The 15,447-nt window shown below is 40.6% G+C and overlaps 3 protein-coding genes across 9 annotated transcripts; 2 read left to right on the top strand and 1 right to left on the bottom strand.

Annotated features, from left to right (window-relative positions):
- The first annotated feature begins 11 nt into the window (after nucleotides 1-11).
- On the top strand, nucleotides 12-7,602 carry usp30 (ubiquitin specific peptidase 30). 3 transcript variants are annotated; one of them, XM_050050148.1, is made up of 13 exons: nucleotides 12-144; nucleotides 2,602-2,711; nucleotides 2,801-2,974; nucleotides 3,059-3,162; nucleotides 3,278-3,376; nucleotides 3,563-3,608; nucleotides 3,693-3,787; nucleotides 4,120-4,179; nucleotides 4,293-4,379; nucleotides 4,954-5,034; nucleotides 5,277-5,499; nucleotides 5,588-5,699; nucleotides 6,147-7,602. In XM_050050148.1, exons 1-13 carry the CDS (start codon nucleotides 74-76, stop codon nucleotides 6,397-6,399), a joined length of 1,515 nt encoding a protein of 504 aa, XP_049906105.1. In that variant the 5' UTR covers nucleotides 12-73; the 3' UTR covers nucleotides 6,400-7,602. The 3 variants fall into 3 exon arrangements, with proteins under 3 accessions (XP_049906105.1, XP_049906104.1, XP_049906106.1); XM_050050147.1 differs by having other exon boundaries at nucleotides 6,132-7,602; XM_050050149.1 differs by lacking the exon at nucleotides 12-144 and adding an exon at nucleotides 182-431 and having other exon boundaries at nucleotides 6,132-7,602.
- Nucleotides 7,603-8,003: 401 nt separating this feature from the next.
- alkbh2 (alkB homolog 2, alpha-ketoglutarate dependent dioxygenase) lies at nucleotides 8,004-12,321 on the bottom strand. Of its 4 annotated transcripts, none has more exons than XM_050051949.1 (4): nucleotides 10,736-10,903; nucleotides 9,854-10,134; nucleotides 9,574-9,772; nucleotides 8,004-9,492 (listed from the first exon to the last, which is right to left on the bottom strand). In XM_050051949.1, the coding sequence occupies exons 1-4, from the start codon at nucleotides 10,804-10,806 to the stop codon at nucleotides 9,183-9,185; spliced, it is 861 nt and encodes a 286-aa protein (XP_049907906.1). In that variant the 5' UTR covers nucleotides 10,807-10,903; the 3' UTR covers nucleotides 8,004-9,182. The 4 variants fall into 4 exon arrangements, with proteins under 4 accessions (XP_049907906.1, XP_049907908.1, XP_049907909.1 ...); XM_050051951.1 differs by lacking the exon at nucleotides 10,736-10,903 and adding an exon at nucleotides 12,159-12,295 and having other exon boundaries at nucleotides 8,005-9,492; XM_050051952.1 differs by lacking the exon at nucleotides 10,736-10,903 and adding an exon at nucleotides 11,986-12,096 and having other exon boundaries at nucleotides 8,005-9,492.
- Nucleotides 11,651-13,956, top strand: unga (uracil DNA glycosylase a). Of its 2 annotated transcripts, XM_050051948.1 has the most exons (7): nucleotides 11,651-11,890; nucleotides 12,218-12,418; nucleotides 12,502-12,597; nucleotides 12,893-12,990; nucleotides 13,109-13,197; nucleotides 13,295-13,473; nucleotides 13,572-13,956. In XM_050051948.1, the coding sequence occupies exons 1-7, from the start codon at nucleotides 11,792-11,794 to the stop codon at nucleotides 13,710-13,712; spliced, it is 903 nt and encodes a 300-aa protein (XP_049907905.1). In that variant the 5' UTR covers nucleotides 11,651-11,791; the 3' UTR covers nucleotides 13,713-13,956. The 2 variants fall into 2 exon arrangements, with proteins under 2 accessions (XP_049907905.1, XP_049907904.1); XM_050051947.1 differs by lacking the exon at nucleotides 11,651-11,890 and having other exon boundaries at nucleotides 12,072-12,418.
- Nucleotides 13,957-15,447: the final 1,491 nt, after the last annotated feature.

Here is a 15,447-nt window from a genome sequence, read left to right as displayed (position 1 = left end):
ACAGCAGTACGCTCTCCCGAGGGTCCGACCCGAAACATGCCACGGCAGACGGGAGTTCCGTAATGAAAGCAGGATGTTGTGGTGCAGACCAGAAAGCTCTGATAAGCTTGTTGGGGAGTTCCTTGGCACTGGATCCATAGTCAGGTAAAACCTCTCCGCTGGCAAACAACTACTAACCAAAGCTTATTTTGAGTGCACGGGGTCAGGAGCAAAGCGGGTCATGACGCCGCCGTACGTTGGACTCAAAGTGTAACGTGCGCAGACAGGAGGACAAACAGACACCGAGTCCGGTTTAACGGCACAGTTACAAAACCCGCTAACGGAGATACGCAGCAATGAGTAATGTTACTTGTATTTCAAGATAGCAGTTTGGATGTTTATCAATGGAGGCGACATAGTACGCCGAGGGCAGGCTAACCTCGGTGTTGTCGGTAAGTTAGCATAAAAGCTAAAGCTATCTCTTGTACTGTATGCTAACGGTAGTGTGAGCTGCTTCATGGTTACACATCAGTGAAGTGTGGCTGCTGAGTATACTGACTAGATAATGTCGCGCATAGACTTTAAAACAATGTAACCACAAAATTAAAAACATTTCAAGCTGTGACACTGGCAGCAGATGAGGCTGGAAGAGGCTTTGCTTGATCTGAAGTCGCGTCATGTCTGGTTTTACAACAGATAAACAGCTCAGAGGTTAATGGATCGCATTGTTAATGCATTTAGTTTGCATTACGTATTGTTTTGTCTGGGTCTTAAGGGGATAGAGACAGGGTATGTAGTCATGACAGGAGAAGAAGGGTATTGGCAAGGGGTCTTTAAAGCAGTGGCGCTTTCATAGGGGTGGTCAGACGGAGCCACTGGAAATCTTGGGGTGGCACACCAGACCCAAAAGCCATGACTGATATTAATGGATTTTATTGTGCTTTTGTAGCGTATAGGGCAGGCTAGTTGAAAACTATGGCAGTAAGAGAGTTTGGGAATTCAAATTGTCAGATCTGTGATAGTCATATGCCTCTGATCTTATCATTTCCTTTTATCAATGCTGGATTGTGTTTACCTACAGTTGCGCATTGCCAAACAATGATGTCAAATTACTACTGTACACCTGCATTTGAACTTTTGTTAATTAACCCAAACAAAAAACTAATTAATCTACGCTGCTGAAAACTTGCCACAAGGAGGAGTGATGACAGAGATAAAGAAAAGGTCTAAAGCTAATTTCACTAAGAAGATGACAGCAGTGCTGGGTGTAATGTCTGTAAAATGATCATTTCAAGTAAGGTTAAAAACACCAGCAAAGTGCTGAAACATCTTTTCACACAACATGGGCTTAAATTTCAGGTCTGCCATGTATTTGACACTCTATGTACAAGCAGTGTGTCTGTGATAGAAGGCAAATATCCTGTGCATAACGTGTTATATGCACATTCAGCAGATGTTTTTCTTTGACTAAGAAAACCTAAATGAAAAGAAATATTCTCTCATTTAATCCATTTTAGATGATGACAGACAGACAGTTGCTACACTTTGTTCAGACACAGAGACAATAAAACAGTTAAATTGATGCTGGAAACGTGCGTAGGCCTAACTTTTTCCATACAGAAAAATGACAGAGAATCAATAAGGGAGGGAACTGATGAAGAAATCTTATCCCTTATCGTTCGAAGGAATGCATTGTTTGTAAGGAACAAATCAAGCTCACTTACGTTTAAAAACAACACAGAGTTGCCATTTGTTTTGTGAGCTGAGCTGAAACCAGCGCAGTCTAATACAACAGCCCTGCAACAATCCTACTTTAATGAAGGTTATATCGTTCAGTATTTGTTGAAACTGTTTGAGGTGTTGACTTAACTTAATGTTTATTTTGGAGGTTGTAGTTTTGTGCTGTTGAGTTGTACTGCATTTCATTACATTCGGCAACAGCATTCATATGAATAAGGATAAAAATAAACCTCAATATAACACAATACAGTTCAACTTCACTACAAAATATCACCTCTAAAATGACCATAACATTGTATCCGCATCTTTTAGTGTTGAGAGAAGGCAGCAGGTATCAAAGAGTTTTTAAAGGTGTTGTTTTTGGCTAAAGAGACCCTAAAAGGGAAACGTGAGGGCAAGGTCTGAAGGTCTGGTGTAGAGGGTGTCACACAGAATAGATTATTTATTTTTGGTGCCAGTGATTTTGCTGCAGACCTTGACCATCTCAGTTAGAACTCTTTTTCTGTTTGAGAGTCAGGGAAGCGAAACAACCGATTGAAGAGTATGTAATGATTTGCCCAGTGGCAGATCTATAAAACATTGTGAACGGGAACCTGTTGACATGAAACTTAGCCATCTTTCTCACAAAGAAGCCGCTGATGGCTTTCATAACATATCATGTTGATATTACTGCCAAAAATCAACTTTAGTGCCCAGACACTGCTGTTGGGCACTGAAAAATAAAAAGACAAGTCAGTATCATTATTGTATTGTAATGGGTATTTTCCCTTTTACCATCATGCCTTACTGCCTGTCCTGTTGTTTTTACCCATCATTTCTTTTTTACTCCCCTCCATCCAAAGTCATCTGTTGAGCCTCATTAACACAGCGCTGTCTTTTCAGAAACAAGATGATAAAAAACTGGGGTGTCATTGGTGGGATAGCTGCTGCAATTGCAGCTGGAGTATACGTTCTGTGGGGCCCAATTACAGAGAGAAAGAAGAGAAAGAGAGGTGAGAATCAGTATGTCGATGTGATACACAGATTATGTATGGCACTGGTGGTAAAGCAATAACTTTTGATGACTTGTGTTTTGTTTCAGGTATGGTTCCTGGGCTGTTGAACTTAGGCAACACCTGCTTCCTGAACTCTTTGCTTCAGGGTCTGGCAGCATGTCCATCCTTCATCAGGTGGCTGGAGACGTTTTCAGGATCACCTGTGATCCAGTCATGCAAAGACAACCAGCTGTCCGAGACACTCCTTCAGCTTCTCAAAGGTATGTAAACCCAGTGTGATATAAGTCATCCGAGTGTAGTGGACATATTTATGAAAAAGACGATGTCTGTTTCTGCACTGACAGCTCTGTCCAGTGACGAGCCTGGGGAGGAAGATGTGCTGGATGCCGGGTGCCTCCTGGATGTCCTCAGATTATACCGGTGGCATATCAGTTCATTTGAAGAGCAGGTTAGTCTATAATGCAGTTGAGTGGTATTTCTGATATTTCTATATATAAAGTATGGCACTGTGTTTTATTTAAGTCTCAACAGTCGTCTGTCTGTGTCGGTTTATCTCCTTTCAGGATGCACATGAACTTTTTCATGTCCTTACATCTTCTCTGGAGGAGGAGCGGGATCGTCAGCCCAAAGTCGCTCACCTGTTTGACATGCAGTCCCTCGAGGTAAGTTATCATCTCCCCACTTGCATTGTCTCTAAAACTGCACACAAATAAATCCTGCATGCCGACGCCTCCAGAATGCTCTGGAGTTAAGTTCAGCCCTTTGGAACACATGTGTAGTCTGTAATCGCAGCTGTAGATAAATCTGGTGCTGCCCTCCCCTTTATTGTGTGTGTTTCTTTATACCAGAGCCTTCCTGATCAAGACGAGAAAACTATGACCTGCAGAAGTCGAGGTAAGGAGACAAAGAAGTTATGAAGCTTAGAATATCAAACCGTAAAGGACTGTATTTGATCTGTATTCATTTTTCATTTTGCAGCCCCTCTTCATCCAATACCAAGTCCTTGGAAGTGTCAGCATCCTTTTCATGGTCGTTTAACAAGCAATATGTCATGCAAACGCTGCGAACAACAAGTGAGTGTGTATTTGACTTTTTATTACGCCTCCACAGTGGCAACAGCAGTGGCTGGAGGCATTATGTTTTCAGGTTGTCTGTCCATCCATTCCATTCTCACAAACACAATATCTGAGGAATGCCTTGAGGGAATTGATTAAAATGTGGCACAAACGTCTACTTGGATTTAGCAGTGAACTGATTGATTTTGATGATCAAAAGTTAAACTCACTGTGACCTCACAAAACATATTTTTTGACCATAACTGAAGAATTCAAATGCTCATTGTGTCAGAATTTCACATAAGTGTTTAAGAGGTGATATATGCCTCTGCTTTTTTTTTTTCCTTTAGAGTCCAGTGCGGTATGACTCATTTGAGAGTCTCTCCCTGTCCATCCCTCTACCACAGTGGGTAAGCAAAAATGTCAGGAACACACAAATATTAAAAGTTATTATAGCATTCCTTTGAAAAATACCTTTTTTTGTTTTTCTTTTTGTCATAATTTGATATGCATTCATCCTCAGGGTCGACCGATCTCTCTAGACCAGTGTCTTCAGCATTTCATCTCCTCAGAAACCATCAAAGAAGTGGAATGTGAAAACTGTACCAAGGTACACTCACTGCAGTATCTGTGTCTTGCCAAATTCTGCTAATTTTTGTATTTTTAATATGTAATTCACACAAAAGCATAGACAGGAAGCCTTGTGACAAAACTAGCACCAAGCTACTTCCATTTGCACTCATATGACTGGTGTGCTGTACACCAGAAAGGCCTACATCAGTGATACTCATGGCCCACAAGCCAAATCTGGCCCATGATATAGTGCTGGATGGCCCACTGACCATTCTCTAATTCACAATAAAAATATATTGATTCACACTAGATTGTTTTTTGTACTTTGAATGTAAATTCAATGTCAGATTGCATAAAAAAAACATCAAAATAGAGCTTGTTTTGCAAAAAAAGTGACAAGGAATCTCCCCCACACCCCCAGACAGAGGTCTGCTGTAATTATTTATATATTATTTATTAATGTTTGTTTATTAACTGGACCCTGGCTTCCTGTCATTTTGCAAAAGTGGCACCCTGGCAAAGCTAGATTAGTATTCCTGGTTGACATGTTTCTTTATAAAGATGTGTTTTGCTGATTTGTGTCATTTGTGTTTGGGATCATTTCTCCGCAGCTTCAACAAGGGACCACAGTCAACGGGCAAGTTCTGGAAAGCCAGAGGACAACATTTGTTAAACAGTTAAAACTAGGAAAGGTAGCTGTTATTTATTTATATTTATCATGTCACTATTAGCTAGTTATTAAGAGCCTAAGATGTTAGATACTAGTTAGATAATATGTACAACACTGAAGCTTGTTTGTGTCCATCTTGGGGAGAGAAATGTAACAGTAAAATGTTATGTTGATCAAAACTTCCCCTCCTTTTTTTATGGCAGAAGTTCTAAAATGTTCTGCCCTGGTTCGTCCTCTCACCGTCTGTTTTCCTCCCTCTGCCAGCTCCCGCAGTGTCTCTGCATCCATTTACAAAGACTGACGTGGTCCGGTGAAGGAACCCCCATCAAAAGACAGGAGCATGTGCAGTTCACAGAGTACCTGTCGATGGACCGTTACAAACACACTGCTTCCACACAGAGAAGTCAGCGGATCAAATGTGCTCCGAGCCCCATAAAGACAGAGAGTTTAGATGACTGCATGGAGAAGCCCTCTGCTAATGGCACCGGTGTGTTGGATCTGCTAACCCTGTAATATCATTCTGCTTAACATTCAATTAGTTTTTTACATCATACATTTGTTGTTTTGTTTTCCAGAAGCAGAGCATCGTAACAACAACAACAAACCTTTTTCCAATGGAACATGTTCGTCTGTATTTCTTCAGTCTCCTGGTGTGAACCCACAGCTTGGCCTCACATATGACTACAGGTAATGTTAGACCCTGTTTACACGTCCACAGATTTATTTTTAAACGGATATTTTCCTCTATATTTTGCCCTTTTCTCTACTTGCAAAATGAGTTTTAGGGACACTTTAACAGAGATTATTTTTATTTTTATTATTTCATTGTCTGTGTAGACATGTAAAATGGAGTGTTTGGGAAACAATGACGTAATCTCCTCAATTAGCTTGTGCCCATTGTTGAATGTAGACAGGGCCTTAATGTCAAGGTGCAACTATACTCATGCTTACCAAGTTATTCAGTGTGGTAATCAGAGCCCTCCAGTAGAGTCTTTGTAAGACTACGCCAAGGAGAACCAAGCTTTTCCGCCGTCTCATGGTGGCTCAACACCTTACAAGAAACTTTATGTTGACTCCTCCTTTATTTACCACCCATCTGTTTATGTCCTCTGATCACAGCGTCTTTCCCTCCAGCTCTACAGAGTACCTTTTCCAGCTCACGGCCGTGCTGGTTCACCACGGCGACATGCACTCAGGACATTTCGTCACGTACCGCCGCAGCCCTTCCTCACCCCGCACCACTTCACCCCTCAGCTCCCAGTGGCTTTGGGTGTCAGACGACTCGGTACGAAAAGCCAGCCTGCACGAGGTGCTGTCTTCCAACGCTTACATGCTCTTCTACGAGAGAGTCCGAAGAATGAACCTGGCTCTGCGCTCGGAGGAGTAACCGGAAGCTTAACGCCTCACGGCCTGACTGACTTCTGCCTTTCCAGTCCAACTGTCACAGCTGTATGTGGCAGTTACAGTGCGGTTACCAACGGGTGGATTATGACTTTGTGACAATGAGACCAGAGAAAGCCATCCCAGAGTTACTGTAAAGATAAATCTGCCTCATGGATCACCGCAACATGCTGAAGGTTGTTGAATGATGAGATCTGATAATAAATTCGTGAGTGAACACTTTGCCTGCTGCTCTGGGCTTTCAATCCCAAAGATTACGGACCTGCAGGATTTTTAGTCTAATACTTTCATGTTAACTACTTTTCTTCGACACGTGTAACAATTTCTGTCATGCAACATCCCGGCTTCTATCGGACAAAAGAACAGAAACACCAGAATATAGTGCACTCTAAAGTTATAGCCCTGCAATACTTTGTTCATGTGTGAAGCTTATGATGTCGACTCAACTCTGTGGCATTGTTACAATGCTGTAGTTTTTGGTGTTAAATTGGAACACAGTATACTTTAAGGTGTTGCTGTTATTTTGTCCACTGCCTGTACATTACAGACACAGAAGTAGCTGATTAGGAATTCTTGCTGTTGTTACTTAGAAGTTGTTACATACTATGAAGTCAGATAGGTAGAATTTTCTCTAACTCTGGTTCTCTATCGTCTAATTTGCCTAATCATTCCCAGCAGTGTACGTAAAACTGTTTTGGAATCAATGTTTCAATTGAAATTGTTAATAAGCAGTTGAATTTGATATTTTTCTATGTTTCCAATAATCCTTACACTGTCATGATTTGCAGAGTTGAGGTCAAAGTGCCATGTTGTCTTTAACGCTCGAGATTTTTAACACATGAAGCCATGTGTGCTACGACTAATGTGAACACACGATTTGATGCATCAGAGCCGTTCGGCCTGGTGTTGATGTTCAACGGTTCAACAGATTAATAATGATCTGCTCTCAGTTAATAAAGCCACAGTATGACTGCAGGTTTTTTGGGCAAGTTATCCTGAATATTTTTAATTCTGTATAGCTGCCGTTTTGCTCCTACCAAACTGACTGAGTCAAAGTGAGAAATGGCCTGGTGCAAAACTCCTCATCAATGTTTGCGATTTGCACTAATGTATATTCACGTGAGATTGTTTGTATTTGTGTGAAATCTGTAAAGGTGATTGTTTTAAGGCATTAAAAAAAAAGATCAAGAACAAACGTGCACATTAGAGTTTCATGTTTTTACAGCAAGATAATTATTAATATTAATATATATTATTGTATTATAATTATTGATGCATAATGTATTCATAACTTTAATGTTGTAGCTGGTAAATTTGGGGCTTATTTCTTACTATATACACTGTTGGGTAGCAGTGACCTTTATTTACCTTATCCATAATGATACATCATAATTTATTTTTCATTATATTTTGTGATAGTCTGACTCTGCAGTGCAACTTGTAAAAGTACAATGTTTCCCCTCGAAATTGAGGTGAAGTAGAAGTAGGTTATAAAGTGGTACACAATGTAAATACTCCAGTAAGGTACAAGTACCTCAAAATTCTACTTAAGCACAGTACTTTGAAGTAAATGTACTTTATTACTTCCCACCACTGCGTGGTTGTAGCTGTAATGCTAGCTATGTGAGGAGTTACTTCAGCATTATGCTACACTGTATACTATAAAACTCCAATTAGCAGGCCAGGCTATTATTTGCTTAAATCACTGAACTCAACAGGCCTATATTTTTGGAACAGGCGTCTATATGGGACAGGACTTTAATTCCCTTCACACAAAACTGTTGCTCAGCAAAGATTGGAAAATACAATCAACTTGTTTATTTGAAACAGTATGAATATTGTGAAAAATTAGGCTTTGAATAACATGTCAATTATGTGTCATTCATTTGATCTAGCTCCGACAGACGGGGTATCAGGAGTTAATACTCATTTTACAACACTCGAGAGTTACGGCACCCAGCATACTGACACAACACCACTTAATCCTATTAAAACAATACTCACATCATGGATTAATTTTTATGAAAAACCCTTTTGATTCTTCCGATCTGAGGACCCTTACAGACTAAAGGAATATAAATAACATACCCGGTAATTGAGGAAGCGACACATACTCTGACTTTATGACCGCTCTTTTTTACCGTGCCAGTAAATCTCAGTGAATTATTCTTTGGTGCTCTTGGTTACAGTAAAGTGAACTGAAGAACATTTATATTTGTATGTGTGATCTAAACAGCTATCTAACATTAGCTCAAGTGGATAGCCGACAATTGGTTTTACCCATCCAAAGAAGTTCTATAAAAATCAACTGCTTGGCAACCAGATCAGACCTCTAACTGAGACAGCCCTTGTTTGTCTAAATATGAAGCCACACCAGGCTAGTAAAAGGGGCTGGGAGTTTAACTGGGACTAGGCTTTTTTTTTAGGCTTCATGGTCTGCTCTTGGTGAGAATCTGTAATTCAAGGAGATTGAATTGTTTAGAGTTGTTGATTTTTAGTGGTAGTTTGAACTTGAGTCAGTCAGAGGTTTGGGCCTCTGTCATTTCTAACCACTGGTTCACAGTGTAAAATGTGTTCAATCTCCACCTTGTTCTGTCGTATAGTCACGTAGATTCACGTGCTACATAAACACATTTTAGATTTCTGATACTTGTCCATAAACCCAATGACAGCAAGAGTCTTGTACTCCATTCAGCCTAAACTGGGGCCCTTTCCTCAGAGACTTCATGGGAACTGGCCCCATCGGCCTGGGTGATAATTCATGATTGGTCATTTCTTTCTGTCCAGCAGGATGCGTCTGAAGGTGAGGTTGATTCGAGGACAGGAAATCTTCTTGCGAACAGGGAGGCTGTGGTACCAGAAAGTGTTGGTCGGTGAGTTCATGAGGAGCAGACTTCCATGAGCGAGCTCCAGCTTCACAGGTTCGATCTGTCTGTGGCCCTGTTTTCCCCGAGCATCTCTGTGCCGGAAGATAAAGTCTCGTGGAGCTCCCAGGGAGACGGAGGCGATGGGACAGAGGGGGTCCAGCTCCTTTTCATCATCACGATGCTCACCCATGTGATCGTGACCATCTTTGTACCTGCAGGAGAGCAGAGCACTTTCAGCAGGGATACAAATATCAAACTGTGACCTTTAAAACTTGTATTCAGTAATTTCTCACCTGTTGATCAGAACAAAGTTAAATGTTTGTCCAGTTGTTTTCGTGACAGCATCCCGAATATATTCCAAGGTTGGAGTCCACGGGCAGGCTAAACGTTTCACTCCAGAGTAGGTGTAGGCAAGGCCTGCATTTCCATATGTGGCCTGCTTTCTTGGTATATTGTATACCTTCCCGAACACCTGCACCTTTGCTTCTTCTCCTGGAACAAAAACAGCCATGATTGTTCACCAACACTCCAACACCAGGTCATAGCTTTACAGAAAAAGGTTGGATGTTGTACCTGTTGCGTAGACCACCTCCTTCTCCAGCTGTTTAAAAAGGTGGTCTGCTTCCTCTTTGGAGAACAGCAAAGCATAATCACAGTCTAGTCCCTCTGCCTCTATTTTCTGCCAAGGAACAGGATCAGAGAACTCTTCTTCATCATCCTCCTCCTCCTGCTTCACACTGTCATCACTCTCCAGTTTGATCTTCTTCTGGGGACTTTCGGCATCATTGGAGCAGGAGTGTTTCATCACACACTTTTCCATGGTAGTAACCTGTTGTCTGTGGCACTCCGTGGAGCTGCAAGGAAGAAGGAAATAATAAATATCTCTTGTGTGTAAGATGTATCGCATCCATTGGTGTAGTGGCAGTTGATGAGGTGGGTGTACTACTAGGTAGATGGGTGGGTTACCGAAAAGGAAGTGGGTGTACTCTCCTGTATATTCCAATGGCTTTCTGGCTGTTAGGTGGGTATACTGAAAACTACCAGAAAAAGAGGCGGGTATACCCTGTATACCTGCGTATACCCTCTGCTACACCAGTGGTGGTGTTGAGTGGTAAGGTTGCAGAACTGAAAATTCTCCCGTGTGCCAAGTGTGTAGGAGAACTATGCAAAAATAAAAAACGCAATCCTTCTGGTATACTGTAGAACAACATGGTGGACTCTGTGGACGAGGACCCACTCCATATGCAGATATAAACAGCTCATTCATGCATTTTCCTAAACCTCTTATCCTGTTGGGGGTCATAGGAGGGCTGGAGCCTATCCCAGCTGACATTGGGTGAGAGGCAGGGTACACCCTGGACAGGTCACCAGACTATCACAGGGCTGACACATAGAGACAGACAACCATTCACGCTCACATTCACATCTAAGAGCAATTTAGAGTCAACAATTAACCTGCATGTCTTTGGACTGTGGGAGGAAGCCGGAGTACCCAGAGAAAACCCACGCTGACACGCGAAGACCATGCAAACTCCACAAGGAAAGGCTCCCCCTCCCTGGGTTCAAACCTGCAGTGGGGGATTTGGACCCAATGCTAACCACTGCACCACCATGCTGCCCAACAAATACACAGTGAGTCTTATTTTCAAATTATAAACTAATGAACAAAGTTATAGGCCTACTATTTCTGCCAATAAATGCACTTGACCTTTAATACTGATTTTGAGATTTAAATTAATATGGGAAAAACATTGGGAATGTACCTGTACCACTTTTTTTTTTTAGTTTAATATATTTACATCTGATGAATTCTGGACCTTTTTGGAAATGGCAGGGCTGCAACTTACAATTATTTGCATTATCAACTAATCTGTTAACTAGTTTCCAGATTAATCAATGAATTGTTTTGTTCTTTAAATGCCCATCACAATTTTCCCTGAGCCCCAGGTGACATTACAACAGCTCAAAGGGGAAAATACTCAATATACTATGATATACGACAAAGAAGAGCTGCAAATCCACATTTTAGAGTATGAAACTAAAAATGACACAAATGATTTATCACTTATTAAAACAGTTAATTAAATTTTGTCGATTGACGAACTAGAAAAGGCTACTAACCTAATAGAGCATTTTTTTTAGCTCTACAAAATTGTGTAACAGCAGCAAAGATATGACATTAATCGTTTATAGAATAAAATACTGCGTAATAACGGCTATGAAATAATGTATGTACAATATAACATCACGAAAATAGCTGAGAAAACGTATATTCCACAAAGATGAATGCTAGGTGCTTCACCCTTCACAGACAGTACAAACACACAGCAACAGATGGTCTTGAACAGCCCTCAGCTCATTATCATAACTCTGTGTCGTCACTTTGGCGCGAATACTGTCAGAAACTGCAGGTCTTTCCAGAGGAGCCCACCGCCGCTTTGCTCTTATTTTAGCTAATACGTGTACTTTTATAGTTTACGACAGCTTACCGTCACGGTGTTCATCAAGAAAATGATCGGACAGAAAACTATTCATTCATTTTTTTCACCTGCCTCGAAGAAGAGATTTTCGGAGGACGTAAATGAGACCAATGAGGATGCCAAAGACCCGGTGAGCGTTATTAATAAGTGCAGTCTGTCAGCTAACATTAGCCACGTGTCTAGCTTGTTAAAACATAGCGTTATTAATAATTAAACACAACTTACATGGTACTTGTAAAACCATTTCAAACACAGCGGGATTTGTCGTTTCCCGCGATAGTTCAGTATACGAAAGCTGCGTTCACAAGCGCCGCTGTGTTCCTGTTTGTTGTTAAACTTGTGCTAAACCACGAGAATGTTTGTGCTACGATGTGGACGGTTTCTGAAGCCAGTCTCACCTCCATCTGTACGCTGCTCACCTGCTCTGTGTTTTGCCCACTACACTAAAATTGTGCAGAAGAAGCAGAAGTCTTCAGCGGTGGGTCCGGAGCCGTCCAGCCCGCCTCCTGCTCCTCTGTCCCCGGAGCAACTGGACAGGATCGCCCGCAACAAGCAAGCAGCGATACAGAAACTCGCTTCCGCTCAGACCCCTCCAGGGTTTGGGGAAGGCTGGAGAAAGGAACTGTCGGCAGAGTTTGGAAAGCCCTACTTTAAAAGGGTGAGATGACAAGTCAACATCACACTGCACTGCTGTCTCTGTTGTTTTAAACGGTTCAAATAACTTAATGTTGTCTGCCACAGCTGATGAACTTTGTCTCTGAAGAGAGAAAACGCCACACTGTGTACCCTCCTGCTGAACAGGTCTTCAGCTGGACTCAGATGTGTGACATCCGAGATGTAAGTTTGACTGCACTGGCACTGTCCCACTTATCCTGACCTGAGACACTGTGTCTGACACTTACACACCCTAGGGGGCGCTGAGGACAAAACATGGAACACTAAAGTGCAATTGAAAATGGAAAATCAGAGTTAACATACAATATTAGCGTATATATGTAAATGATGGGTTAGTGGGACAGAACGGTCAGTGCTGTGTGGATAAAATTGAAGTTAAGTGTATGATGTGAAGTGTCCCTTAGTTTGGCATTAACCATCACAGTCACATCTTTTTAAAATGTGTCTCTAATTCCAGGTCAAGGTGGTGATTCTTGGCCAGGATCCATATCATGGCCCTAACCAAGCACATGGATTGTGCTTTAGTGTCAAAAGACCAGTGCATCCTCCACCCAGGTTAAAACTTTTTCATTTTCTCTGCATGTCAACTAGTCAGTTTTCTAACTTCAAATCAGTCCAGTGCTGTGCAGTCCTTTGACATACTTGTTACATCTGTGATCCTTTTCATTTCCAGCCTGGAGAACATGTACAAAGAGCTGGTGTCGGACATTGAAGGCTTTGAGCACCCTGGACATGGAGATCTGACTGGATGGTCCCAACAAGGTATTTTTGTTGAATGTTTACGCATAGTTGCACAGCAACAAAGCTGTTGATTATTAACCCACCTGCCGTCTTCTACATCTGTGACCTCACTCTCCAGGTGTGCTGTTGCTCAACGCTGTGTTGACCGTCCGAGCGCACCAGGCCAACTCCCACAAAGACCAAGGCTGGGAGACCTTCACTGATGCTGTGGTGCATTGGCTCAGCAACAACCTGGAAGGCCTTGTCTTCATGCTGTGGGGATCATATGCTCAGAAGAAAGGAGCTGCTATTAATAGGGTGGGTCCACACTGTTGTTTTAAACCAAAGCTTCTTATCATGTTTGTGTCTAAGTTGGTATGTGTGTAATATGTGTTAATATATATCTCTGTTTGTAGAAACGCCACCATGTTCTGCAGACTGTGCATCCCTCTCCCTTGTCTGCTCACAGAGGATATTTTGGGTGCGGGCATTTCTCAAAGGCCAACGAGCTGCTAAAGAAGTCTGGAAAGGCTCCAATAAACTGGAAGGCACTTTAAGTTCATGTTTTCCAACAAACTACAGACCAAAACCTGCCCATAAGCTTTCACTGTTTTCCTTTTCCAGCAGTAGTGTGAGCAAAGATTTCTTTACGAAAGAGTTCATGTTGGTAGTTTAAACTGTTCTGTTTTGTGCCATACGCTGAATTTCCTCCAACTGTTGTTTCAACATTGTAAATATGTTTGTATCTTTTTTTACTTTTTTATAGACAAGTTGATACTATTAAAGCGGTTCCAGAAAGTGGATGTTGTATGTTTCTAAATGTGTCCACTTCCTCTGATACACAGAGCAGGTATAGTGGGTGTTGTCCATGCTTCACTGCAGAGTTTCAGGCTCAATTTGGCTCTGGAAAAAAATATATATTAAAAGAAAAAAAAAAATGGATATAAATTATAAGGTCTTAACTAATACAAACATTTTATCTAATTTAATTTATCCATTTTGTGAAAATGAGTGAAGACAGTGCTACAAATCTTTAAAAAAAACAAACAACTGTAATACTGTCATTTCATACTTGCACTGAGCTGTTAGAAAAATGTAGATTGACTTAACTCCCTCTCATCACCATATTCCTACATAACACTTACCTCTGCACAAGACATTATTTATACTACTGACCTGCGATGCTTTCCTGTGATGGTTAAACAAGTAAAACATGATTTTGTTAAAAAAAAACTGTCCTAAATTTTGTTAAAAAATGTCAGTGCCTTAACATTGGCTGCATTTTATTGGGTGGCAGGGCCCTGGTAGTGAAGACATCTGTCATGAGAAGAGTCTGTAATATTGTCAGTATTCACTTATGCCACCAGGAGGGGCCAGAATAACAGAAATAGTAAGTCAAAAACATTTGGTGTGTGATCACACTTTCAGGTCTGCATCTTAAAAGTAGCATTAAATGTTTAATTTGCTGTAAAATAAAAGTCACATTCATTCAAATCTAACTCTTATTACATAAAATATTCATGTTGCTGTGAAAGTTGGTGCCTTATATAAAACTAAAAAATATATTATGCTAATTTGGAAAGTCACTGTAGCGTGTTGCAAGGACAGTGTTGGGAAGGTTACTTTTAAAATGTGGTAGGTTACAGATTACTGGTTGCTCTGTTAAAAATGTAATAAATAGACCTAACGTATATTTTTAATTACTTCATCAAAGTAATGTAACTAATTACATTTGATTACTTTTCTAACAAATGTTTAAAACTGCTGAAAATGTCCTTAAAATAGTCAAAGAATACATTCCTGCACCACAAATAAAATAGAATAGAAAAGAATAAAATAAACTTTTAACTGATTAAAATATATTTGGATGTAAACCCTTTGTGATCCTCGACATTTTGATCAGTAACTGTAATTTATTTAATTACCCTACTTATTTTTACTCAATAACTGATTGCTATTACATCTATTTTGTAATTTAATTACATGTAACTAGTTACTCCCCAACATTGTATAAGGAACAGCATGTAATACAGTATTTTTAACATGTGTGTGTTAAACTCAAGATGATAACCTCTAATGTTCTTGCACACTGAGTAAATGCATTTTGACAAGAAATTCAAATAAAAATGAAAAAGGGACATTTCTCTATTTTGTTCCCATAAAAAATAACGTTGTCTTTAATGCCCACTTTGCAAATACATTTCTTCTAGGGGTAATTATATTTTTTAAACCATTAAACAGTCTGTATACTGTATTAATGTATTATTTTATTTTGTAAAACTTTTGCTCGCT

This window comes from Epinephelus moara, chromosome 8 (assembly GCF_006386435.1).
Source record: "Epinephelus moara isolate mb chromosome 8, YSFRI_EMoa_1.0, whole genome shotgun sequence".
Taxonomy (NCBI): Eukaryota; Metazoa; Chordata; class Actinopteri; order Perciformes; family Serranidae; genus Epinephelus; species Epinephelus moara.
Note: the sequence above shows the minus strand (reverse complement) of the source record. Positions and strands in the feature narration are given on the sequence as shown.

Bases quoted from the DNA above. Each gene is read 5' to 3' on its own strand.
- usp30 (XM_050050147.1), top strand. From the start codon at position 74: ATGTTGTGGTGCAGACCAGAAAGCTCTGATAAGCTTGTTGGGGAGTTC. The intron at 145-2,601 runs GTAAAACCTCTC...CTGTCTTTTCAG, and splicing joins GGCACTGGATCCATAGTCAG to AAACAAGATGATAAAAAACT. The intron at 3,609-3,692 runs GTAAGGAGACAA...TTCATTTTGCAG, and splicing joins TATGACCTGCAGAAGTCGAG to CCCCTCTTCATCCAATACCA.
- alkbh2 (XM_050051949.1), bottom strand. From the start codon at position 10,806: ATGGTCTTCGCGTGTCAGCGTGGGTTTTCTCTGGGTACTCCGGCTTCC. The intron at 9,773-9,853 runs GTACAACATCCA...TTTTTGTTCCAG, and splicing joins GGAGGTGGTCTACGCAACAG to GAGAAGAAGCAAAGGTGCAG. The intron at 9,493-9,573 runs GTGAGAAATTAC...GCTCTCCTGCAG, and splicing joins AACTTTGTTCTGATCAACAG to GTACAAAGATGGTCACGATC.
- unga (XM_050051947.1), top strand. From the start codon at position 12,116: ATGTTTGTGCTACGATGTGGACGGTTTCTGAAGCCAGTCTCACCTCCA. The intron at 12,598-12,892 runs GTAAGTTTGACT...CTCTAATTCCAG, and splicing joins AGATGTGTGACATCCGAGAT to GTCAAGGTGGTGATTCTTGG. The intron at 13,474-13,571 runs GTGGGTCCACAC...CTCTGTTTGTAG, and splicing joins AAGGAGCTGCTATTAATAGG to AAACGCCACCATGTTCTGCA.